Here is a 27,549-nt window from a genome sequence, read left to right as displayed (position 1 = left end):
AGTCAGTATATAAATTTTTATCCGAATAAATCAAGTGTCATTTAATTATAGAGAAACGATTAATATTTATTCGAGCTATTAAATTTTATGTGAATTAAATTTGTGGTTGTGTTATTTTTCGTTGCATATAGTTCACCGTTAAGACACCTATCCCTGATAAAACGAGTCGAGCCTGTGGAAAAGGTAGTTTTCTATTATAACTACGCTATCGATAAGAAGACACGACCTATTCCAGTTTTCAATAAATAAATTGGAAAATAATTCATAAAGACATTTTCCTTTAAAAGATAATTCAAACAATTCGTCTGTAAATACCCATAATTTTTATATTATTCTACACGACTGAAACAATAAATGTTGCAGCAGAAGAGATAAAACAGAACCAGAGTGATAAATTTTTATATCCACGGAACGTTGATAAGTGATAATATTTCTACGAATTAAACATTTCATTGAATTATAATGTCCAAGTATTTATTACGTATTAAAATAGCGATTTAATAGTGCATGGGTACAGTTGTACCATGTTTAAAAGGAAGCTTATCGTCGGTAGATATAATAGGTACCTGTAATGTCTACTGCGTTATTCAAGTTCCATTTACGTAGCGAAGCTTTCGTCAGCGTTATCGCAGTAGCTAGCAGCAGCAGCTGTGACGTCGCGACTCGCGCGTCTTCTTCAATCCAGAGAACAGCCTATCAATTAATTACATTTCCGTTTTGCCTCGACCTCTTTTCAGATCTCGTTATATTTTCTTCAAGGTGTTTGCTGGTCCAGACTCTTCTTTATCAATGTAATACGCGACGTTTAGCCCATATTAGTATCAGAAAGCTTTCTCGATTTAATTGGCGGGCAGCTCTTGCCGATGAAACGAGTGTAACTCGATAAACAAGATAACGAGGTATATATCGTTGGCAATGTTCTCTCGCTGATATAATACTTGCAATGGGCATTTCTTGGGACGCGATGACGTCCGAGGCAAAGGCAAAGAGAGATGTTAACTGATCTTTGAAACTCTGCCAGACTTTTGCTTGTTCTCGATGGTCAGAAATGTTGAGCTGCTATATATCGTGGCTTCGTTGCAACTTTTCACCTAGGTGCTAAAATTATTATAATTGCATCTCTGAATATCTAAAATCCATAAAATTATCGTCGGGTCAGTATTAGACATTGATATAAAAATCTACGCTACCATCGCACAGTACGCATCTCTTTCTTCTTCAACAACGTAATAAAAGATAGTGAAATTTCAAAATAGACACTAAGATCCAATAATAGGCTGCATTCGTGCCACATTTAGCAGATCAACATGATTCCCTCGACAATGTGTAAAATATATATATATATATACATATCATTGAAAAGTTTGGTAATATTTGAATGGGCAAAATATTATGTCCGAGCGCGTGACTGCAGATTGACGTTAATTGCAGGTATATAATGGAGAGGGAGCAAATAGAGTTAATGGTATAAAATTGGAGGGATCGAGCGATAAGCAAATATTTAGGATTTCGTTTGAAATTGAATAATGATATAGGCGAACGTATTTATGAATAGCGAATAGCGAGTAGAATACTTCTGCTTTCTTTCTCGGGATGGATGGTGGAAAAGCTGAGATTCGTAGGAGTGAGGATCGGCTCCGTTTTCAGTTTCCGATTATTTTTGGCCACGAGCGAAGGGGCAGCAAGCTCGCCTAAAAATGCTACGACCAATGGCGACTCGTTATTGGTCGAGGAGGCCACGTGAACATCGTCGGCTGAGGTTCGCGACGTCGACGAGATTTCCACGATCGTACAGTCAGCTTCCTAAGGTCCGGTTGGCTGGTTGCAGACAACCGTTGTTCCTTCCAATCTCAAGGTAAGTCCAAAAACGAGAGTGACCATCATCTTTTTCGACGTAGTTCTGCCCCTCGTGTCTCATCCCTTCATCTTCGTCCTGGATTTTCTCCTATCTCTCTCTATCTCTATACTGCACATATACTCTATGAAATTCTTCGATGAACCTACTTCAGGGCCACGTTGAGTTTTCTACGCGCGCCTCCTTTCAACGTCTTGGACGTCGTCTTATAACGTCATCGGACGTCCCATGTTCATTCTGGATCTTCTCTCGTGTTTCTGTACACACACACACACACACACACACACACACACACACACAAACATGCTTTATGAAATCCTTCAGTGCGATGGTTTTTCAGGAGCACATTGAATTTTTCAACACACCCCTTAGACATGTTGGACGTCTCGTAACGTCATCAAATGTCCTACGTATATCCTCGAATTTTTCGTCTTTCGTGAAATTCTTCAGGAGCACGTTGAATTTTCTTAACGCGTTCTTTCGACATCTTGGACATTTCGTAGTACGTCGTCGAAGTGCCAACGTATATCCTGGATCCTGGATCCTGGATCCTGGATCCTCTCTCTCTCTCTCTCTCTCGTGTTGTATGAAATCTTTCAGGGGTCGTCCTTCGTGCAGGAGCACGTAGAGTTTTCCCAACACGTTTCTACTCGCCATCTTAAATGTCGTTGTGAAGTTATCGATTTTTTTCAATAAACTTTCTTACCATTCCCGTTGCTTCTCCACAAAGACACTGGCTACACTTCAATGGTGGAATGTATGTGGAACGTTCTGGGAAAAGGTACTCTGTTATTATTTCGTGCTTCGAGTTTTCTTGCTTTTAGTATCGAGTGTCAGTGCATAGGTGCCTCGAGTGAAGGAACCTTCAGGATACGTACGTCAGTCAGGTTATAGCTGCCAACTACGCAAATATTCCAACGTACTGTTTAATGAAGGAATATCTACGAGAGAATGACGTCATCGAACCGTTCCCCTTATTCGTACAGTTTCGTGAAACAATCCCCCTGACGAGAGTCAAAATTCATCGAGTTTCTCGTTCCTCGAGGAAAGTGTCCAGGTGCATATGGTATTTCTAATGTGAAAGAGGGACCAGCCGTGTTTTGTGCTTCGATCGGACGAGGACAATCACCATGGTCGGCCATTAACTTCCTCGCGAGTTCAGGTGCTCGCAGCCTTAACAGTGTCGTGCAAGAAAATAACCAGACTTTTTTATCTCCGCGTATACTGCCCTTTTAAATGGAATTCATCTCCATTCGACTCTCATCATTCATTTTTTTTACTGTAAATTGAGTTGGGTCATCGGTAACCGTATATATATATATATATATATAGGCACACATAAAAAAGAGCAACTCCTAATTATCCTTATAACTATAATTATTGAGAGAAAAGGATAGTTAATGTAAAAAAAGAGGCATACTAATCCCTGGAAGCAGCAGGTCCTCTTCCAACGTGATAGATTTTTCTGCATGAAAGAATAGCCGCATGGGTATCGATCGATGAGAGGAATGGCATGGCTTGCATTCTAGATCAAGCGCGTCTCTGCATTTTCTATTTTTACAAAATTGAGATCCACTTTGACATCGGAGACGGGGCACGTACGGTCCACGTCGATTTGGACTCTGCGATGGCTTGGAATGGATCGAGGAGAAGCTAGAGCGTACACGCTCGTGTCTATACTTAGCCGCCGATCGTCACAAATATAAGCGGCCTCTCTCTCTCTCTCTCTCTATACGGCTACTAAAGAGTGAAAAGTGTAAGAGCCGTATACAGGGGGCGAAGGACGTGCAAGCTCGGTGAGAATCAAGCGATCGATCATGTTGTATTATTTTCTGCTTATTCGCGTGAAACGGTGAATTCGCTGCCGCGACGAGGGCGCACGATTTTCGTCGTTTTTTCATGCAGAGGACGGTCCCGTTGCAACCAAATTTGGATTGGCTACATCTCGCCGGCGCTGTTCCATCGACGCACGCCGCGCCGAAAGTGGGGACGCGCGCGCGGCCGGCGTCTATTTTCGAGCACCGGATATTCTACACCATCTACGAGCAGCGCGTTAAAAGAGCTGCCTGAAAATTTACGTTTGCACCCGCAATATGTAACTACAATCGGATACTCAGCCCCCTATATCTATAGCTCCCAATCTTATTTCATCGATCCTTTCACCCATTTTCTCTCATCACCCGCGATCTTCATCCATTATATTCACCAATAATATTTTATGCCCGCGAAGAAACTCGATCGTTTCACTCGCTTCCCTTATAATTATGGCATGGATCGCGGGCCTTCCTCACGAATAATTCATTAGATTATTTTTACCATGTGCTTTTGGTTTCTATACAAAAATTCTGTCCGCCGTGATTCAATCGTATTTATTTGTTCTCTGTGATTTATTTTTAGGTAGACGCGTGTAGCACTCAGACATCATCATGGCGGACGATGAGGTTAGGTGGGTATTAAACGACAAAACAAGATATTTCTAATTGCGTAATGAAAACTCCCTCGAATAGCTAAGAATTTCTTTCCTCCAATTTAAAATTATATTGTTATTTGTGCGAATAAGATAAGTATGGATATTTAACGATTATTATAAACATCGAAACACTGCTTTGTGTGTTGTTTGGTGAACGTACAGAAACGAACAACAGTCCTTGCTTCTTTATCGTTAAATTTCAAACCAATTGAGAAATACTAATATATGATTTTTTCTTTGTTTTTGTTCTTCCATTAAAATTGCCTCATCGGGGTGGAACACAACTCTGTATGGATTGAACTTATGGCTGTCAATAATGGAAATCTGGTCTCATGATCGTTGGGGATACAGTAAATGATTATTTGAAAGGTATGCATCGTGTGTTTGTTTTTTCAGTGTTATGTGAAATGTCCCGAAAGTCGATAGATTTTGTCCGTAGAAGAAATAATTGTTGAAAACACGAAAAATCATAGATAAATAATAGAATCGAACAGAATCGAATTCTACTTGTTGCATAGATATATGTTAAAGTAGATATTTGTTTATAGTATAGTATTATGTGAACTAGTTTAAATGTGACAGCTGGAGATAAGAGCCTTGCGGCGATTTCCAGTATCATTTTCGTACAGCAAATACAAAGCAATATTTTTCTTTCATTGCTTGGTTTGAATTTCATGTTTTAAGGACAACTTGAAATTCTACTCAACAAAGAGAAGATCCTTATTTTGCTATACCTTTATTTCTCTCCTTCAGATTTTCAGTTCACATAAAATTGCTATCTCTCATCCCGATCTACTTTATCCTTCATCCCTTTTACACTGTATTCCTTATCTTTCTCCTTATCATCTTTTATGGAGTGGTTGCTTTAGTTGGACTTTTCCTCGATGTCCCTCTTCAAGTTGCGAGTAGAAGAATCGTTTGCCTTTGAATTTTATATATTAATAATAAAAAAATTCAACGCATTCTTTACGCGTGGGTTAGTTAATCAATGACTGGCAGATATTTATTAATATGCGTAGTTACGAACGATATTAGAATCAAAATTTACGAATCGCTCGGTGATTGTCAGTGAGCCACCTTGAAGGTGGATAGCCAGTAAGTAGCAAAGGTCAGTTTTTAGTCCGGCAAGAGTATCAAATTACACAAGAAATGTTTGACTATAAATAATAATTATAATTACACACACACACACACACGACGGAAGAGAAACGATCGAAGAATGTTTGGAAGCAGATGGCAGGTGCATGGTAGTCGAAGGTGATAGTGAGAGGCAGCGATAAAGCATAAAGGGGGTCGGGCAAGAAAGAGTAGCAGTGGAAAAGACTAGTTTTTGGTCGGGCCAATCGAAACAATTCACAGCAATTTCGCGTCCATATAGCGAGGATAAATCTTTCGCTTATTTTTCCGGCTGCCCTTGCGCATTTCGCAGAATTCAGCGTGAAATTTTTGCCTCCCCGGGGAGAGACGCGGAAGTATTACGGCTCTGCGCACATCGACTACGTATACGCGCTGCAAAGACTCGGGAGCCTCGCGGCTGGACTTTTCACGTGATTTATAGCCACACTCTCGTCCTTATTTCAACATTATTTACAATCCCTCCAGCATTCTCCACGGCCTTCTCGCCTCGCCTCGCCTCGCCTTCTTTTTCCCCTGCCACCCTCAAGTTTTCCTTGTCACAGTTTCAATATTTATTTCCATTCCATTTGCCCAGCTTCCCAAGCCTCCGTATAACTTTCACCCTGCAGCCACTCGACGATTGAAATTATTATTCGATTCGAACCACTCCACGTCCATTATGTATCCCTGGACCTATTTTGCCAGGAGAGATCCACGCTCCAAAAACTCTTTCATCCAGCTCTGTGTTTGTCCTTGGAAAAGCTGTAGCCTTCAAAGTACAAGTTCTTTTTTCGATAAAAGAACGGCACACACGTACACGAATAAACAAGTATACGGTTGGGGTAAAGTAGACAAGATAGTGCCATGAAAGAGCCTAATACTTGACACGGTCCTTTGGCCTCGCTATAGCTGCTAACTATGCCCTGGCCTTGCTCGATCGTTGCATGTCGATAAAGCTATATTTTATATCTTTGGCACGTTGCTTATATATGGCTATTTATAACTCTGCTGGTTCGCACATTGCCTGCCACACGCATTATTATCCCGTCCTATCTCTCCGCCTAGTCTAATTTTCGCTTTGAAATATTCCTTCAAGCACGTAGTACACCCATATCGATAATTTTTCGCTTTTATCGAATCACGATCACTGCAGCAAGCCTATATAGCATACCATTTTTTCTTCCATTAATTTCTTATGAATTTCGTTCAGTCAACTAATCTCGCTAGTTTTGCCGCGACACGTAACTTTGTTTTGTAAGAAATTTCAAGCGAAACTTGAAGCTGCATTATTGGAAATTACTTTCTCAGGGAGGAAAAATACGAAAAGTGTTGTTTGCAAGTCTCGAGTGGTTTTTAAATCACAAGACTTGGCAAGATGCTTGCGAAAGGCACACGCAAGAGAGAGAGAGAGAGAGAGAGAGAGAGTTTTATGCACGTACGAAGGGGGACCAAAGACTTAAGACTTGATAATTTGTCCACAAGACGAGACAAGACCACTCGAGGCTTGCAAACAAGCCTTGCTTGCTGGCCATCGTTGTATAAAAGAGGCCCTGCGCAATCTTTCAAGTTTCGCGTGAAAAAATGTAGACGAAGCGATGAATAAAATTTTTAATGGAATGCTTCTTTTCTTTTTGCAGAGGAAGCGCATCGAGGATGTACGTAAGAGGGAAACCGTTCTGGAGTCACGATTTCTCAGGATCGTTAAAATACACTAGACAAATAACTCGTAGCATTTTAGAGAAATCATACAGCTAACAAGAAACACTCGATTGTACCGATCATATAGAGAATATTTTTTCTTTTAATACTTTACTTTCTTTTCCACTTAACATTTGTTACAATTATTCATTTTAACACAGTTTTTAAGTAACACGATTAGAAGCATGCGATTTGAGATGGAAGTATTAAGGAGGGTTTACACGAAAAATGTAGGAAAAGAAGAGGAAACAGGCGGAGACCGACAGGAAGAGGGCGGAGGTCCGTGCTCGCCTCGAGGAGGCTTCCAAAGCCAAGAAGGCCAAGAAGGGTTTCATGACCCCTGACAGGAAGAAGAAGCTCAGGGTAAGTTCGCACTTGCTCTTTCATTTCAAGTAGAAAAAAACTAGGATTATACATATGTAGGTATATATAAGCTGTGCAATAAGGTCATTGATCATCGGGTACTGATTGGAGCATCAATTTTCAGCTCTTGTTGCGTAAGAAAGCTGCCGAGGAGTTGAAGAAAGAGCAGGAGAGGAAAGCAGCTGAAAGGAGACGTATAATCGAGGAGCGTTGTGGAAAACCCAAGAACGTCGACGATGCCAACGAAGGTACTTTTCCCAGACCAAAAATTTCGAAAATCCGAAAGATCCGCGTCCCGTCGATCTCCGTCGATGCTTTAACCCTCCTTCTGGCGGACTATCTTTAAAGATATAAAAACACTGCCAAAACACAATTTTCTCCCATCGCATTTATATATACACATGCATTCACGTACGTGTATTATTGTTCTCTCTATTATTTCCGACACCTTACTTTTTATATAATAACAAAATTACAATATTGTAACATTTTCTCTCCAAACTATGTTTCACGTCATTCTTACACGACACTCCCTTCTTCTATTATTTCACATTTAAACATTATAATTCTATACCTCATCGAGGAAAGCTTCGTTTTATTTCAGATTTTATACTACGAAATATACATGTGGAATATCAGGTTAAATATAATAGCAGAGCATTCAAGTTTTTTCAGATTCCTTCGTTTCGTTTAATTGAGAAATTAAGGAAATTCGCATTTCATCGTGGTATTGTAAATTTATGTCGGATAATCTTCGTCCAGCTTTCACTGTGCGTCCTTCGTTCGAGCCCATTCATTTCGATACGAGCCTGCGCGAAAAGCACAAGAGGACATTTTTTCATTTCATTCAGGGTACATGCAACATACACTTCCCATAAGTTATTAGCGAAAGTTTCCTCACTTTTCGCGAAATTGCCTCGGAGCGGGGCACGAAAGTTTTTATCATCGGGCAAAATTTTAATGAAAATCATTATCGTTCAAAGGAAGCGTCACACGAATTTCATAGAGTTTAAAAAGCTTGTAAATTAGCCGGTGCGCTGAGATATATTTCGTGGAATATTTTGCAGAGTAATATGTACGAGAAATATTCGCTCCAACGAATTTCGCAGAGCAGGATGCACATATAGAGTGTACGTAATATTTAACTGTTTCCGGGAATGCAAGATATTTTCGAATAAAACATAGACGCGTACATTTCGCACCTCGTTTTGTGCTAAATTGTGTCGGCACTCGAGTATTGGTGGTTCTGGGGAGGATGGGGAGTCACAGGGGGTAAAATGTGTACCTTCCAGAACGCAATTTATTTTTTACGACGAAGCAATCTCTATTTTTTTATTTTCTGGTGAACACGCAGAGACCGTGAAGCGCGTGCTGCGCGAGTACCACAATAGGATCACGGCATTGGAGGATCAAAAATTCGACATCGAATATGTCGTTAAGAAGAAGGACTTCGAGGTACTTGAGGCTTGCAAACAAAAGCCACGCAATATGCGAGATTCATTAATCGAGACTTTGCAAATATGCCGATATAGTAACGATCTTCACTATTTTACGCAATTAATTTGCCTGGCTGTCCAGAGACTGACAACTTTCTCCCGAATCTTTGAAAATAGCGTTGTGCAAATAAGAGAGCCAAGAAATTACTTGAATTTATTACTATTAATTTCTTCTTTCGAATTTTTCTCTATCATTTTAAAGACAATTATATTTATTACGATTAATCATGCGAGATGATGGAGTACGTACAATGTATATAACGTTTGAAACAGTATAGGATGGGTAATTGTGTAGCGATTGGCTCACGAAACTCTGCTGTATTTTACCAGTGGAAAGGTAGATAATGGGGAGGGGGTAAAGTCCTCTCTTGTTGACGATTAATCGCCTTTGGGCAACGCTATTGTCTTTGATTAATCGCGCTGGGAAGAAACTTTGTTCGTCCATATCGGGCTTTGTCTTCTTGCAGCCGGGCAGTATAAAACACGAGCTTCGCATTTCGTCGCACCGTTTCTATTTTTTAGCACACGGCACACACAAGTTTCTCTTCTTTTCTCTATTCTATTCCTCGCCCTTCATTTTATTTCTTTCTCTTCATTTACCCCTACGCATTTTTTTTTCTATATGTATACCGGCGATCTCTTCTTTCGCTAAAAATCTCTGGCATTCTCGATGTTCGTCCAGTGTAATAAACATACATCTCTTGTCTTTCTTTCTGCAGATCTAAGAAACTTTTTTTACCCTTTTTTTCATTTCACTTTCCTACTTGTCTATTTATTAATCCACCTATACTATCTCTCTCTCTCTCTCTCTCTCTCTCTTTCTTTCTATCTCTTTCAACACTACTTTCTCTCTACTCACCTAATACCTCTCACTCACTTTCTTTCGTGTTTCACAAAATACACTGCAGATTAACCTCAAAGCTACGAATTGTCTTGAAAATGTATTTATTATCTGTGATTAAGGAGATTTCAGAAACTGACGCCAACTAATATCTTTTGCCTTTAATGTCGTGAATAAAAGTACAAGCTATATAAAAGCGAAGCTGCCAATAATCGCTAAATCAAGGACAAAAGGGGGAGCAATTGTTAGGGCAGCTATTAGAGATCGAAATGAGCAAAAAATTGTGTATCAATGCGGAAAAGAGAAATCCTTGTTAGGGAGAAATGTAGAGGTTTCTGCGGAGAGATCGAGTCGACGTTATTGGGAAAACTTGGCAGCTGTCCAGAATAATAGAGCGGCCGGTATTTGTTTCATAGGTATCATTCGGTACCGATATATATAGGTATATACTTTCGGAACGATTTTCCGTTACATTTTCTTGGCCACTAACACAAAATTACTCATACCGTAGAGAGATCGCACGAGCGTCCTATGAACCGTGGGAGACCTGGATTGATTCCAATTTGACCTACGATGAGGAATTCCACGCCATCCGCGTCATCCACGACGTCCACTTTCATTATTGCATGGTCCACATCTCTTCAAACCGCTCCATTCCACAAAACACCCCAAACTAGCGGACACTTTTCTCTCCCACTCTTCCACCACTCTTATCTCGCCAATTCTATAACCTACACTATATATTTATACATATATCGGTTCTTCATGTTTTTCCTCATTATTTTGTCGAGTCGATCACGCTCAACATCACTCGCATTTTGACAGCGAACGTCAAGTCGATTCTGCTGCAGTATCATAAGAGGATCAACGTTCTCGAAGGGGAGAAGTACGACCTTGAGTTTGAAGTCTCCAAGAAGGAATTCGAGGTCGAGAATATTTCAAGATTTTTCAAAATAAAAACTAAAGTATCTTTTTGATCTGGGAACTTTAACGCAGTAGTATATATATATATGAATAATAATATTTAGCATATATCGTATTTTAGATCGTCGCGCCTTTAGTAGCTGAATTTTCAGCATTGCGAGACTCACGGCTTGCAGTAATCGAGTTATTTGTAGACGTCGAGCTGGATTTGATACGCCTAGCCGTAACTCTTTGACAGCAAATTGCAATTGCAGCGCGAGAGCTCTAACGCACGAAAATCAATGTAATCGTAATGTTGAAAACAGTAAAATGCCAGTATTCTTCAGCTGTTCCACTCGTGCCATTTGAATTAATTCTCGCAGTAGAGCAATTGTTCTTTGGCTAGTGCGTAATTATATTTTTTTAAATTCGTACTTTTTAAAGTAGTAAAGTCTAATGATATTGCTGGAAAGTGTTCACTTGTACAGTTTCAAATAATTCCCGCAGGAATGCAATTTTTCTTTGACTAATTTTTAATTATATTCCTTGAAATTTGCCTCTCTCTCTCTCTCTCTCTCTCTCTCTCTCTTATACGTGAATTTGAAAGTAATATGAAATGTAATTATAACATTGAAAACAGTAAGATTGAAGTATTCTAGACCTAGCTTATGCACTCTTATGATTTGAAATAATTCTCGCAGTAATGCACAATTTTTCATTACATCTCCTTAAATTCGTCTCGTATACGCCAACTCTAACACAGTATAAAATGTAATCATAACATTGAAGTATATTCTAGACCTCCACTCATATGATTTGAAATAATTCTCGCAGACATGTAATTTCTGACTGCCTAATTTTTAGCTATATTTCCTTAAATTTACCTCTCGTACGTAAATTCTAACGTAGTATTTAAAATGTAATCGCATAACATTGAAAAGAGTATAATATGATTGAAGTATTGCAGCTGCCTGCTCTATATTCGCGCGTATATAAGTATGTATATTATTGATAAAGTGTCGGTCACACAAACACACAGTAGTGCAATATTACTTTGTCCAATTTTCATTACTAAAATTCTGTCGGGAGGTCACATATGACATATATGGAGAAATTCTCCTTTTATCTCGTACGTGTTAACAGAAGCATTATCAGCTTCGTGCTTTGCTTTTACAGAGCGAAGAGGATCGCCTATACTTTTCCTCAAAAGTTTTACCATTCACGCAGGTCGAGTCTTTGGGACACGATAATCTTACTAACTCTAGTGATTTATTCAACATCCAAAACTTCACTCTTACCCAATTCTTTTTACCGAACACTGGAAACTTCTGGCATAAGCGTAGTACAGTTTTTCTAATGATTTTTCAAGATTTTTCCTTGTCTGATTTCTGTGATTATGGTTTCAGCGATTGGCACTGCCAATTTTTCAGTGCTCGTAACATTGTTACTTTTTTAGCCGAGCTGCAGACAATTTGTTCGGCATATTGGCAGAAGGTATACCAGCTCGAGGGCGATAAGTTTGACCTCGAGAGGCAAATTAGGTTGAAAGAATTCGAGGTAAATAAGATGGGCAGATCAAATCATACTGACGCATACTTCCACGTGATTCTGACATTGTCACGTCTATACGACCGAGCAAACAGGCACAGTTCGGTTTTTACCTAAAACCGGCCGAGTCAAAACTTGAATCCTCCACTCACCCTGCAGACACGCTCGAATTCTAAGAAATTTTCATCTGTCAATCACAGGGATATGTATATATAATTCATAAGCGTGCGCGTGTGTGTGAGTGTGTTCACCTGCAGAGTTTCGTGGAGGGTGAAAGTTTCGAAGGTGGCCGGCAAGCAAGCAAGCAAGCATAAGAAAGTAGCATCGTGTGTCTTCTCGATAGTCGATTCACACGCGCAGACCGAGACATTCCCCCGATAGAGGACGATTGCGATTTCCATTTCCACGATAAGGAGAGATTTCAGAGCAGGTCACGTACGCAGCACATTCCTGGAAGATATACGACTCATTGAGTCGCAGCTATAGCTATACTTTTATTATAACGCCATTGTGTCATCGTCCTAGGCAAACCACCAGGGAGAGAAAGAGAGATGAAACAAGTTGGAACACATTATTCGTTATAAACGATTTTACAACCAGGGCGTTAGCTGCTTCCTAGCTCACGGAATCATCCTGATTCTACTATAATTTATTTTATCGATCGGTACTCGCTCGATCAGTTAAAACGTGTGTACATGTACAGGGTGTCTGGGAATCCATGTCATAATGGAAAACCCTTGATAGAAAGGCTAATTCTGAGCAGAGAAAATTTCTACATCATGTTTAATAGCTTTTACTATGTAGCTTGGTAAATAATAACAAAATTTGTAAAAATATTATTAGCTTTTTATTACTTATTATTATGTCTTTACAAAATTATTGCACACTATCATTACTATTGTTTATATTTAACGAGTTATGTAATAATATCTGCAGGCTACCGACTTGTGCAAACTTAACTTGGACAAAGCTTTATGTAACGTGAAGAATGTTTGAAATTTGGAAAAAATTTATTAGACTCTTTTATCATTATTTTTATATCTAAACAACTCGTATAAAACCTATCAATATTATTAATATTTACCAAACTAACATTGCCACGCAGTATTAAAAAATTTTATAAGAGATTTCTTCGCAGAAGCGGTTCTTCTATTTAGGGCTTTAGATTTGATCATCAATTCTTAGACACCCTGTATAAATATATTGCCTCTCTCTCTCTCTCTCTCTCTCTCTGTTTCTAATATTTGTCAATTGCACTATAGCAAAAAGAATAAAAAAATAGAAAGTAAAGATTAAAATGAGGAAAAGATATGAAAAGAAAGAAACGAGAGTTGCAGTTATTTGAGAGACTCTCCATATTCTTTATAGACGACTTGAAGCTGATTTGCAAAAAGTATTACGACCGCGTCTACCTTTGTGAGGGTCAGAAGTGGGATTTGGAGCGTGAAGTTCGAAAGAGGGACTACGAGGTACAGGAGAAAAAACAAACAGCAAACATGGTGAAAAATGCGAGCAGGCAGGAGGAAAACTGCCAATCGCACGTTTCTCAGCATCCCTCAATCGCGTTTTCTCTCGTTTTCTCTACTTTTCCCACCCCTTTGTTATACAATTTACTATATATCACAGTGTATATTGGTTTTCTCTTTCACGATGTCTTTCTCTTGGAGAACGCGCTCGCGAACTCTTCAAGGTCAAAATCAGGCGCGAACCAAAGCAACTGTTTTTTTCCTCGCGTGTTTCCGGCGCAAAGAGTTTTTTACCTTTGACCTTGGCCTCGGTCCCGCCGGTCCCGCCTCCACAGGTTTTTACGCGTTATGACGGATGCTCGTTGCCGAATCTTTATCCCTTCTTCTGCTTTTTTTTCTTCTCACCTTTGACCTTGGTCAGACCTGGGAGGGTTTGCATTATCCATAATATATAGCAGATATTTACGTCATGACGAATTCTCGTTACCACATTTTTATTCCTTAATTCTTTCTGTACATTAATCGGTCCATCCTTATTTTCTTTCCGACGAGTCCTCATTCGCTATGTGTTTGGCAATACAAGCATAATCAAGTGAGAGTGTATTATACATATACGTATGCGAAAATGTCCAATGAGAAAAGGCAAAAATGAATGTGATAAATGTCGCTGATAGTATATGTATATATACCACTACACGTTCCTAACTTAATGTTACTGCGTGTTGGTATACACATAATGAGAGTACGTATCTATATATTTTTTCTTCTTTTCTTTCACCTTTCAGGGATATGAAGTGCTTACGACGTTGGTCATTTTTCCCACGTTACTAATCTCTCTCTCTCTTCATCGCGCAACGTCCTATTTTTTGTTCCGTTTCCGTAAAAAATAATCCTGTACCCACATAACGCGATTCGCAATGGTTTCTCACGAACAACGCGTTCGTGCCAAGAAAAAAAGATCGTGAAAAGAGAAGAAGACGGGAAGGAAAAAGGGTATAGAAGAGGACAAAGATGTTAAAAACGGCGATCGATGAGAAACGCCGCTCGGAATTGATTTGTTATGTCGTTTGCAAAAACGAGTCGAGTGAGACAATGGTGAATGACGAAACGAAGGGGGCTAGAGGGGATAACCTATTAGGATCTTTGCGAGAGAAGCAGCGTTTGTGTGTCTGCGCTCGTGCGTGCGTGAGTGACACGGTGCAAAATCAATTAAGAGCGATGCATAACGCATAAGAAGATCAGAATGTAATTATGATATATTGAGTATCGGTATTAAAGAGCCAAATTTTCAACGCCCCCACCACCCTTACTTCACTTCTCTCACTGGTCAGCTTCAGCCACGAGCTTTTTTCATCGCTTCTCTACTATTTTTCTCCTCCTCTCGCTGTATTTAGCTTCTCTCTCGTTCTTCTCACTACGTATATGTAAAAGAATCGGCTGAATGAATAGATGCTTTTGTATATCATGCATGTAAGACAGAATATACCATACATATAATGTACCTACTAACACATGTGCTCGGCTTTTTTCACGTTTACCAGAAAAAGAAAAGTGTACGGTTGGTCAAGCAAAGGCGAGTATATATACCACAACAGCAATTAGCTGCGAGATAATTCGAGATTAGTAGAGTGATAAAAGAGAGTTTCTCTCGCGGCGGATAAACAAATAAATTGATATTTGCATTTCGATATTTACTTGATGAATGTAAAAGGAGCCAATTTTACTGAAATTTCAATTGAACGTTGATTGGTTTATTGGCAATATTATTATATCACAGTGCAGTGTAGCATATGTGACTGGTAGTCGAGCCTCCAGGCTGAACGATAGATTATTTATGTTTTGTCACTCGCAGTTGTTTGTACACCTCGATTGTTTATACTCTTCCGTATCACAGTGTAAGTTACTGTTGAAATCAAGCAGCTTTGCTCTCGACACGGTTCATCGATATTTTCCTATGAATAATGAATGAGTACTTTGGATAAGCTGGCTTCGCCATTAAACGGCATTTATCAGGCTTCAAGGCTCCCCAGGATGGAGGTCAAAAGCAATAATAGCAATATCAATGCGATCGATGAATTCTGTCGTCTGTCCCCGTTTACACGAGATATCAATTAATGCTTCGTTAAAACTTTGCTTGATTCAAGAGGATCCGAACGGCCGGGTCAACATATATGTATATAAAACAGCCCTCAGCTGTAAATGGAGAGCAAGGCTTCCGACAAGTATGGCACTTCATATTCCTCGTGGATGAATTTCAGAAAAAATCTTCACTTTCTCTCGCGATACTTGAAACTTTCCTTCTGTCCTCGAGACCAATTTTCATTCTCGCGTGTCTGTTCTCCTTCTCGTCACGAACATTCCTTTAAAATGGCAAAAAATGTTAAAAGACAAATTTAGAAATTAGACTCCGGTTGTAATACATTGTGGTTTACACCCCTCTTTTGTTATGCTTTTCTTTCATCGCCACTTTTACACAGCATATTCCATGATAACTCTATGCAGGAGCCTCCGGTGTGTCTGTGTGTGTGTAGTATATAGAATACTATTGTATGTATAGAAGAGAAGTTTGAACAGGCATTAATTGGCCGAGAACACAACGGTCCACGAGAGTGGAGCGTTTCGTACAGTAAATTCGCGTTTGATCGAATGCTCCAATAAACCCGGCCATCAATCGTTATTTGCATAATTCCATAATGCGTCTACATAACAGCTCGTGTACTCGGCTAATTCAATCAGCCCGTATATTTTTACCAGTCGAGGCTCGTACAGAAGTGCATAAATAAATATCGGCTAAATCGTTGCGAAAACACGTTGAAACAGCGTAAAACTCCACGTGGGTTTTCATCGATCGCTCAATTATGCACAGTGTTTGGTGAGTCGCGAACGTAAGAAAAGAAAAGACAATATAGAAAAAAAGAGAAAGGATTTCTAGTATTGATGAGGAGAGACGCGCGAACCGTGTTTATTGGAGGCGCGAAGTAAGCGTTCTCGCGAAGATTTATAATTGGACTGTCCATTTAGGTGGCTTGCTATAACTTGCTTTTTCCGATCGACCACCACCCCCCCCCCCCCTCCACTTTGATACTCTCACAAAGGTGGACTGACCCGAAAATGGATGATGACAGGTCCCAAGACGAAGTGCCATGCTGTGAAATTCTCCTGTTTTAAGTCTGCATCTTGTCGTTTATTACCCAACTCCCCTCTCATCCACCCCCTACGTAGAAAGTAAAAAATAATCTATAATAATGTATAGCACTGATCAGTAGTCTTGCCAATTAATTGTAGCGACAAAGAAACAGTGGACTTTTGCTTGCACCGGCCTTGAATGAGAGACGCGAGTGCGAGACGCGATAAAGAAAGACCTACGTAAGCGTCTTGTGCTCGTTGGACGTCGACGAAATAGCCAGTGAAAATCATTGATTTTGCACCGATCAGCACGTATTAGCAACCATCCCCCAAAGTGTCATGTTGTTTGACTCAGATTGTACATAGTGAAACCCCCTTAGGCTGAACTCTTCCCTTCTCTAATTATTCGATCAATGCCTAATTATCGTCAGTATAATTTAAGAGACATATGCATGGCGCGTGCGAGAAAGCTTATTCCTCTAAAACGTTTCGGCTACGAATTTATTACCTTTAAATGTTTCAAGAAGGTTTTTCTGACATTGCGCGTGCTAATTTAGAATCTTCGAGTTTAGCCGCGAATGGAGGAAAACGTTTGTAAAAATGACTCGTCGCTTGTACGGTTCGGTAATAGCAAGGACTCTCGTTGTATACGCGTGTTGAATAATAGAGATGGAAAGAGTTCGATTGAGTTTTATTTTTGTATCGAATCTAGTGGGTAAAAACTGAGCGAGACCAGGCGATTCCCAGTGGACCAGAAGGAAAATCTGCACTCCTCGATCGTTCATCCCTTCATTCATTCAGTGCCCTCGCTACATTTTCCAGCCCTTCTGTCATTCCTTTTGTAGAAATCTGCTTCTCGTCTCGTCTCGAAGGGGAGCGAGAATCCGGCAAATTATTAGCCCTCGAGAAATAAAGTTTCTCTCTCGCTGAAAAAAATTTAAAAAACGCGACACCCCCCCTCCCGAGAGAAGCGACTTAACGCCATCAGCTATCGTTGACATATATGACAAAGCAATATTGGCTCTTGGATCGAACAGTGAAAAAAAAAAAAAAAAAAAAGCAGAAAAAAGATAAAAAGAAAGAGAAAAAAAAAGATTATCGATTCTATAGTCCGATTTTCATCTTCTCCGAGAGAAAAGAGTAAGACCTTAGAGTGAATGTACGTAACACGTGGTTATATCTCTATCGGAGCAATTTGTCACTTATAGCATTTTTGTTATTCTGTGCATTGTGTTTAGGAAGCGATACATGTATAATTGTCTGGACAGAATTTTCTAAATTTTCCTCTCTAACGATCTTGTATCTGTTCCTATGTTGGGGAATTATTTGTCTCCCGTTACAATATACTAGCTATCTGATGCCCCATCCATCAACATTCTACCTCGTACATCTACCATATAGCGCAGTTAATCAGCCAGCCAATTTACTGTCAATTTTGACTCGTCGAGTGGCTCGCTAACTGGATCTATATAACGGCTATTAGCTATTCCGTCTGCTTTTGGCATGCGATGCAACACAAGCCTGATTCTTTTTTATCTTTGCATGATGGAATAATATGTGTATGAGCTTCGGTTTGCCTTTAAACGACTATTTGCTTGATTTTTCTCTGGCTTTTATGATATTATCTGCTCTTGTCCATGCTACTTCTCAAACAGCAATCTGTCTCTCGGTAGAAAATCTTTGTAAACATTTCCTCGCTCAACTGTATTATTCCGAACGAGTGAGACGTCACCAATCCATCGTTCGAGCTAGCTACTCCTTTGAAAGCAATTGAAATGCACCCTCCTTCCCCCCCTCTCCTCACATGCCCTCTTTCAAAAATACATTTTCCCTCCATCGCGAGAGCTTCTCGCTTTGTTGCGCGATTCGAGCTCCATATATTGGTAGCGAGTGGTGCACGTGTCAGCTCGGAATCATATACGTAATAGCGTGTGTTGTGCTTGCAAAATTCTACATTGCATGATAATTCGACTTTATTCCAATGGAACGAAAATTAATATGATAACGTTGATCGATGCAGATCGCGGATTTGAACAGCCAGGTCAACGACCTCCGAGGAAAATTGTGAGTATACTCGAACGACTTGGGAGACCTTTATCGTGGGAACGTGACGAGTCCGAGCGTTGAATCTTCTTTTTCAGCATGAAGCCAACGTTGAAGAAGGTTTCCAAATACGAGAACAAGTTCGCCAAGCTGCAGAAGAAGGCCGCCGAATTCAACTTCCGTAACCAACTGAAGCAAGTGAAGAAGAAGGAATTCACCCTTGAGGAGGAAGACAAGGAGGTAAGGACTATCGTTTTCGATCTGACATACATCCGAGAAAACGACGTTACACGTATTTTTCATACACCCTTCTCGCGCGTCGATGCAGCCTACTTTTTTTCTCCTCCCAATTTTTTGTCACTGCAATTTCCAATATGGCGGAAATACTCGAGTAACAGGGTGTACGGAATTTAACGAAAAATATTTTATACGGGATAGCCGAGTTATTTGATTGGGGATAAAATGGTTTTGGCATATTACCATCCTGACGTTTTGTTCCAGTATTTCTGCAAAAACTATCCATCATCCCTCTGGTCTAATTTAATCGAGATTTTATATTCACGTTTTTTCCTAGGCTGTTCGACGTCGTGATTGAAGTACCCTTTTTTCAGTACATGAAAAAAGCAATTTTTCTGACCTCCTGCGTTTTCTCTTTCATCTCTATGAACACCCCTAAGGGCAGGTTTTTTCTTTTCGTGTTAATTGGTCGAGATTGTTTGTACGGGGAGATTTTTCATTTAGGACAAAGGGACAAATGTTATTCCATCGGTGCATTTTCTTATAATAATTTCACATTGTTTACGGTCTACTGCCTCACATGGCGCGCCATCACTTCTATAGAGCGTTATCTAAAGGTTCGTTTGCTAAACGATTGTTTAACATTTGCCAAAATCTCCTCGGGGACCCCCTATGTACTAAGTAGTATGTCTATAGTCTGTTTGTAGTTTAGAGTTGACTAGGCATTGTGTTGTTTTCCACAGCCCAAGAAGTCCGAGAAGGCAGAGTGGCAGACGAAGAAATAGATTTCGAACACAGCCTCAGTGCCAAACTAAAAAAAAACAAAAAAAAACGATCAAATAAACACAAAAGTCAAAGTATATTTTCGTACATAATACAAAAGTTAGGCGAAATTTTCATTAAAACGCGCGCGGCCGAGTTTTCTCGCTTGTCGATGATGTATGAGTGGCACATTCAAGGGGACACATACGCATACGTACACGCACACGAGTGAACGCGCGGGGAGCAAAATGGGGACGGATTCAAAGTAGCGTTTCTTCGTTTAAAGTCGCAATTACTTTTCTTCCTTATTGACTTTTTGCTCGAACCGCGCTGGCTTCGATCGTGCATCGATAAAAACAGCTACAGGAAAAGCTTGTTCACAGTTCAAGTGCAAGCCGATTGTCTTGCATCGCTCAGACTCGGTGGGGATCTCGTGTTTTCACCCATTATACAAAATCTCAAGAGAAATGTTCAATAAATATACGATCGACGAACGTGCATGTTAAATCCAAAGTATCCAATTTGATTCACCCCCCCCCTCCCATAGATCAATTTTCGCTCACCATAATTGACATATTTTTTCAGAATTTCTTTCCACACACATACAATCGACTCTTTAGCAGCGATCCATTATTTTATTAATATTATATATTTCACCAAATTTTTATAAATTTTTGTATTATTCTCCCTTTGTAAAATTACCTTTTTACACAGCGCGTAATCATTTTTACATTCGTATCGAACGAATAATTTTGACGTTTGATTTTTGTTCTTTTGCTGCGCACAGCTTTCCTTTTTTACACTCGCTCTCTCTTTATCTGACAAAAAATACTCGTCGCTAAACCTTCCTTCGGCAATTCGCTTTAACCTTTATCTACATCAAGACTGTATTACGTAAGCATCGTAAATATCTGTGTAGCTTAACCGTAAAAAAACTCTTTAATCGAGATGTAAATCGAAAATAAAAAAAATGAGCAGCGTTAAAAGGTGAGAATGGCTTGCAGAGTACTTTTTTTTAGTAAAAAAACTCAGTTCTTTCCCGTCTGGAGCATAATTGCACAGCGCTTTTACTCACATAATGGCTGTTGATATTAAAAACTTTTTTTTTTTCATTAACGATTTGCTAAGTTCTTTTCCTTCCCCTGTTAATTAATTTTTACGCGTTCCGTTGAACCTTGCGGGTTTCTACTCTCTCCTCCCCCCTCTCTATCTCTGTCTCTGTCTCTCGATAGGATTTACCTTTAACGCGCGCTACAGATTCAAAATCCAGAATAAAGAGAAAAGCGCACGCTAAAATACCATAAAACACGCACTCACGAATATCTAAACTTTTCTCAAACTGGCAATAAAACACTCTTTTCAGCTTTCTATGCCTGAGATTCTCGGCCGCCATACGCTTCGAGGCTATTCGTGTGTCAAACTGCTGTGGTCGTTTTTATTTATGTTGCGTAAAAACAAAACAAAAATCGCCTACCGATATCGAATATTATAAACACACGCTCGTACAAAAGATGCTGTAAAAATTAGGATCTCATATCAAATGTTAAAAAGTTGATTACAATTGTTGAATCAGTTATTGGGAGAAAATTATCGATAGGCAATTATAAATAAAAATGCCAATTATAGTTCACAAGTGTGAAATGAGATAAATGTAGAGTGAATTATGATCGGCATTCATTGTAAAAATTAATTAGTGATACGCTTTAATTACTGTCCACGTCTATTCTTTTGACTAATGATGTTGCCCTTGCATTATGTTCGCAGAACGCGTCAAAAGATAAGGTAAAATTTTAACATAACTAATAGACGAGAGTGCATGTGAGAGAGGGAGTCGATGAAAGAGTGTGAGAGAGAGAGAGAGAGAGAATGAGAGAAAATGTTAATTAGAGCAGTTGACAGAAATAGGAGAAAATCAAGCTTATTAGTGCAACAATAACATTATTCATGGTTAGCCTCGTAACATATTCTTCCTGCTTTTTTATATTTTCGACAGTTGAATTTTTTTACATTTTTTCTCTCATCAAACTGGTAGGCTTTTTTCTCGCTTAGCCCTTCACTAACACTCGCACGGCTTATTTTTCATAGATACAGTGAATCATCGAGAGAAGCAATTTTTTTGTACTTCAATCGTATTGCGAGCAGAGGAGACTGTCATTCAGGGTCAGGATTTTTTCACGTATCGAATTTTGCTCTGAATACTTTTTTTTTTATCCTTGTACAGTCAGCCGCAATTTTTTTTCTAGTTTCTTTTAGTGGCGCCAACCCCCCAAATATTTTCCATAGTTGTGTCCGCTTTGTGAAAGTTCGCCTAAACTTCCCCATAGTGGCAAGAACACACGTACGAATGCTATATTATGCGAGTGTCTGACGTTTCTTTTTCTCTCACTTTTGCAGAAGAAACCAGACTGGTCGAAGAAGGGCGAGGAGAAGAAGGTAAAGGAAGAGGAGGTCGAGGCATGAGAGAAATCGTTCCTGACGATTCCGACAAAGGATCGTTCGCCCATCCAATAACCTTTCGACGAAGAAACTGCATCTCCTTTTTTCTAATTCTTACTGTTATTGTTTAAAACTGCACGCAAATATCACATCGTCGACATTTACAATCCCTTTTGTAACTTTGTGTCAACTCCACGCCCCCTACCATTATATTTATATATCTATCATTCATTTCCAAACGATAATCTCAAATTGTGTTCTCTGAATTTTTAGCCCCACTTCCCTGATGATTCACATATAATTAGACTCCCCCCCCCCCTCAATACGTTAACCTGTCCATTTCTCTTCTTTCTCGTTCCGTTGATCCGAATTTTTTGCGTGCAGCCCTGAATTATTTGATTTTTTGTAATCTCGTAAGCATAAATATATTTCCTGGGGCAATTAACTGTAAAAAGAAGGACAACGAGAATATTAATAGATAAGTTTCACTGTAAAGCAAAATATTTAATGATAATGAAAACTATGTTTGTACGTTTACTCATTCTCCATCCTCTACCCTGTATCCTAAATGCACGTTCTCTCAAATATATTATTATAGTATCGTTCATAATTGTTTCTTGTTTGTGATTCGTAAATACGCGGTGTGTATAATAGAGATTGATCCTTATTGTGTATTATTACTGTTTTGTCGCTACCCGTTTTAATCCGCCCCCCCCCCCTCTGTATTCCTTATCTCTCCTCTCAAATATCTTTAGATAGAGTTGAATCACAAATTCTAATTTAATCTTTAAACGATACAAATCCTACTAGATTTGATATTTTATGAAAGGTCTTAGATTCCAATTTGTACTTTAATAATGTTATATTAAAACACGAAAGAAACTGGTTTAGTGCAAATTGTCGAGTTCTTTGGAGTTTTTATTAGAATTCCAGACTTTGTAGGGTATAAAACTGAAATATCTGGAGGAATGCGTTAAATTTTAGTTTACAGGCATAGTGGAATTCGGAATACACGGTAGGTACGCGTGGCACTAACTAGATTTCGTTTAATAACGATTTGCTATAACGTATGACGCTTCGCACAAAGCTTTAATACACGTTCGCTATGACATTTTAGCATAATCCGCATATATCTGCTTTGTCAGTGCTATGTCAAATCAGTATTATTTCAAACCTATCGCATTCCAACCATGAAAGCGTAATACCCTTTTTGCAAAATTAAACCACTTGATATAGTTCATATATATTATCATCCCGAAATTCACAGATTCTTATAGGTTTGGTCAAATAGCTATTGCATACAATGTCATCAAAAGAAGGAATCTTTGAATAGCGGAATATGAAACTATTAGTCCATAATAAATGTTCTATCTGCGCTAGAGTTACATATTTTATAGAATTTTTTGTTTTTTTTTTCTTGGAGCTTTTATAATTCTCGTATTGGCTGGAACTAATATCACATTGAGTATATTATTGATTAATAGCGTTGTGGGAGGAGGTAAACGACTGTTCGTGAACTATACCGTCCTTAGTTGGGTGGCCGACTTGTTATATGCATGCATAAAATGTATTATTAGCCAATGGGAAACGAGAGCAACGATATCTCTAAGCGGTGTTTAAACGCAAATAGGAAAATTCGCGAAACACGCGCACCCACCGTAAATCATACAATTTAATACGCGCGTCAGCACAATTCACGCAGCGGCAAGTGCAATCCCGCGTGTCCACAATTGCTGAATATTAACCAATCAATGCGAATTTGTAAAAGTCTACGTATAACAATTTTAAAATCCGTTCTGAATAGGCCCGGAATCCATTCATTGCCGCATTAGTCGACAAAGATTACATCGAGCCATTACGAAATAAAACCGATTTACAGCAAAAGCAAAAGTTCCAATTTCATTCTGCGAGCTCTTGTAATATTCGAGCGCGATAAATTAGGGTGCAGCAGCGAAAAGAGATTTTACCGAGTGTTTACAATTTTCATTAATACTTATATGATAGAATATATTATCAGTGAGGATGTATGCGTGCGCGAAAGAGCGTGGCTATAGTTGGGATCTATACTTTCGCAGCAAGAACCTCCTCCGGAGCCACCAGCGGCGCCTACGCCAGAGCCAGCAAAAGCAGCTCCTGCAGCGACCCCGTCGCCAGCTCCACCGACTCCCTCACCGGCACCTTCACCAGCTCCACCAGCAGCGACACCTTCGCCAGCTCCACCGACCCCTTCACCGGCACCTTCACCTGCGCCACCATCCGAAGGCGCACCGTCTCCTGCACCACCTGCGGAGGGAGCCCCGTCCCTTGCACCTCCAGCGGAGGGTGCCCCAGCCCCAGTCTCAGCAGGTTTGACATTTCCAAAAATCTCTTTACTATACAAGTGTCATCGCTCGGAAAACCAATTGCTCAGATATAGAATTTACATAAATGAGACATTAACACGACAAGCAGTAATTATTACTGTTAATTAACTCCATCGTAAGAATAATTAGATCTTGTAGATATTGGAACGATTAACTTTGCTAACGAACTGTTCGCTTATAAAAGAAAAGCTGCACCTGCGAAGGGTGTCTATAATTACCTATAGATCTATCGTGGAAGATGATCCAAATAGATTTGACTTTGCTAATATAATCGATATATTAAAATCACTCACAAAGTATGAATCCTCGAAAAAATGCTTGGAATAAATAAAACGAAGATTACATTTTCGACGCCGCGGTATATATATATAGCTTTTACCGTTGGCCACGAGGAGGAGTATATAATGGAATGTCGAAGCTTGCTTTTATTAACTTTGCTAACAAATGATTGGTTCGTAAGAAGGTGCACCTGCAGCTGCACCCGCAGACGGTGCCGCACCAGCAACAGCGGAAGGGTCAGCAGCACCCCCTGCGGAGGGTGCTGCACCTGCGGAAGGAGCTGCCCCTCCAGCGGACGGCGCGGCGCCTCCGGCCGAAGGAGCTCCCGCTGCACCTCCCGCGGAGGGTGCACCACCCGCGGAAGGTGCTCCGCCTGCGGAAGGTGCTCCGCCTGCGGAGGGAGCTCCACCTGCGGAAGGAGCGCCACCAGCAGCCCCGGCCGAAGGTCAATACTCGAGTCTGCTTAAGTACCTCAATCTATATATTTATTGATTATACGTATATGTACACAGCATCTCCCAGCAGTTACCAGTCCAAATTTTAACCTGCAACGTTTTGTCCAAGCAACATATAAAGGTCGAGTTACGATCTTGAGAAAAACTAAATATTTCAGGTGCGCCTGCAGCTGCACCACCAGCCGAAGGAGCACCACCTGCGGAAGGAGCTGCACCGGCGCCTGCACCAGCAGAAGCCGCCGCACCCCCTGCAGAAGCTCCTGCGGCACCTCCTGCAGAAGCACCAGCTGCAGCCCCTGCAGCTGCACCAGCCGAAGGTACATCTCTATCGATATAATGCTATAATTTACAATCATCCCTCATCGATTCCCTTCTTCTTCAATTATCTCTCGAAACTTTTTTTCATCGATTTCACTGATAATTCACACGTAAAGATCCAATTAAACTCCGACGAACTCTTCCCTCTCATTAAACAGAATTTTCTATCCTCTGGAGGTACCTTGCCCGAGGCTCCCTTTTGCAGCAATTATTATTATTATGCGTGCATTAATTTATTAACGCTTTTTACCTGAAAATGGAAATTTCACTTTGAGCCAGGCTGACTGCATTTAGTATCGCTGTACCTTTGCTTTTAAAGTCACCATTTCATTTGACATCTTGAAAATTGTTATTTCTTTAAAGTGTTTCGTCCCAAGAGGCAGACGGTGATAATTTCAGTTCAAGTACGAATTACGATCAATAGATGTAAGTAACGATTAGATCCTCGTTGGAAAGCGTTTCTATGTGGATATGAGTAGGAAGCAATAACAGACCACTCACACGTGCATCGTGCGAGGCTTCGTTGAAACTTTGCATCTTTCTACCTGGGCGAGGAACCCTACAGCACGAGGATGCCGCTAATGAAGCCGTTAAACCACTGTCGCAAGGCTCTTTCCGGATTCTAGGACATTCACGGACGAATAATTTCTTATTATTTATAGCGCTGAATCCCACTAGACCAGGTCTATAAATTTCAGCAAAGCATGCATAGCATATCTCTATCCCCAATGCTTTAAACACAAGACCGAAACGTATAGATTCGACTATAACCCCGAATCATCCTCTTATTTCTTTCGTGAAATTTAATTCACTTAAGTTTTTCCTATACAAGTGTGTGTGATGAAACGTTCGATTAACTCGCTTAACACATATAATGAGCAATGATATATTATTCCAAGATAACTTTAATTGATGCATTTAAATTTAATTGATCTATTAACAATGATGGTAAAAGCCAGTCCGGTGACCATACACATTGGCAAATAACTAGCGTATGTCGTAAACTATAGGACTCTATAACGACGTTCGAATTGAGTTTATAATCAACTTAATAAAGTCCCTGTTGGTAATCAGTGCTATCAAAGCTATACGCCGCCAAGTTAAGGGAGTATTTGGCCGCGTCTAATAGTGCACAGACGCCGCTATAGTGACAAATGTTCTCCTTGCGATATTTAAGCTCGGATCTCCAGAAACATGCATGCGTTTCCGCGATACAAGTGCCGCGCGACCGTAGAAACGCATGTGTGTGCATGGACCTAGGCTCAGATTGATGGAAGGACCACGTTGGGGGCGTTGAAGACTGTCCATGCATCGAGCTGCTAAAGTAAACTCATTGGGACGAAAGGAGCGCTCGATGAACATGGTCGTTTAACATTAATAATTTATCAGCTAGATTTATTGTTAACGACAATCACGAGGGAATTGGAATTAAAGCTTATTTTCGTGTGTTGCAGCACCCGCGTCGTAACTTCCAAGTGGAGAAGAACGAAGGACGCCACACATATTGTGTTTCACCGTCGACCGGTTCACGTTTTCGACTCTGTCAGCGTGAAATGTACCAGCGCTAATTATTATGGCTACGCACGAGGCTGCATAGCACTCGATATTCTCCTTTCCACGTTATAGCTATAGTCGTCGTATGTATACGTAATTGTCAACGTCGGTTTCGCTATTCCTATAACATTCGTGCACACGTGGACTCGTGCACCTCCCCTCCCCTATCTATACACACACACGCGCGTCATTCATGCGTCACGTGGTACTGTCACGTGAC

The 27,549-nt window shown here is 40.1% G+C and overlaps 1 protein-coding gene across 1 annotated transcript; it reads left to right on the top strand.

The window, feature by feature from the left end:
• The first annotated feature begins 1,734 nt into the window (after positions 1 to 1,734).
• Positions 1,735 to 27,354, top strand: LOC136782786 (troponin I 2-like). Its single transcript, XM_066742463.1, has 14 exons — positions 1,735 to 1,855; positions 4,253 to 4,296; positions 7,079 to 7,096; positions 7,374 to 7,502; positions 7,627 to 7,750; positions 13,659 to 13,759; positions 18,903 to 18,946; positions 19,024 to 19,165; positions 21,689 to 21,706; positions 22,319 to 22,372; positions 24,436 to 24,682; positions 25,187 to 25,447; positions 25,616 to 25,774; positions 27,230 to 27,354. The coding sequence occupies exons 2-14, from the start codon at positions 4,282 to 4,284 to the stop codon at positions 27,241 to 27,243; spliced, it is 1,326 nt and encodes a 441-aa protein (XP_066598560.1). The 5' UTR covers positions 1,735 to 1,855; positions 4,253 to 4,281; the 3' UTR covers positions 27,244 to 27,354.
• Positions 27,355 to 27,549: the final 195 nt, after the last annotated feature.

The sequence above is a fragment of the Prorops nasuta genome, unplaced genomic scaffold (genome assembly GCF_024137725.1).
Source record: "Prorops nasuta isolate Cenicafe-Biocafe unplaced genomic scaffold, Cenicafe_Pnas_1.2 PNAS00002, whole genome shotgun sequence".
Classification (NCBI taxonomy): Eukaryota; Metazoa; Arthropoda; class Insecta; order Hymenoptera; family Bethylidae; genus Prorops; species Prorops nasuta.
The sequence above is the reverse complement of the archived record's forward strand: the minus strand, read 5'-3'. Positions and strand labels throughout refer to the sequence as shown.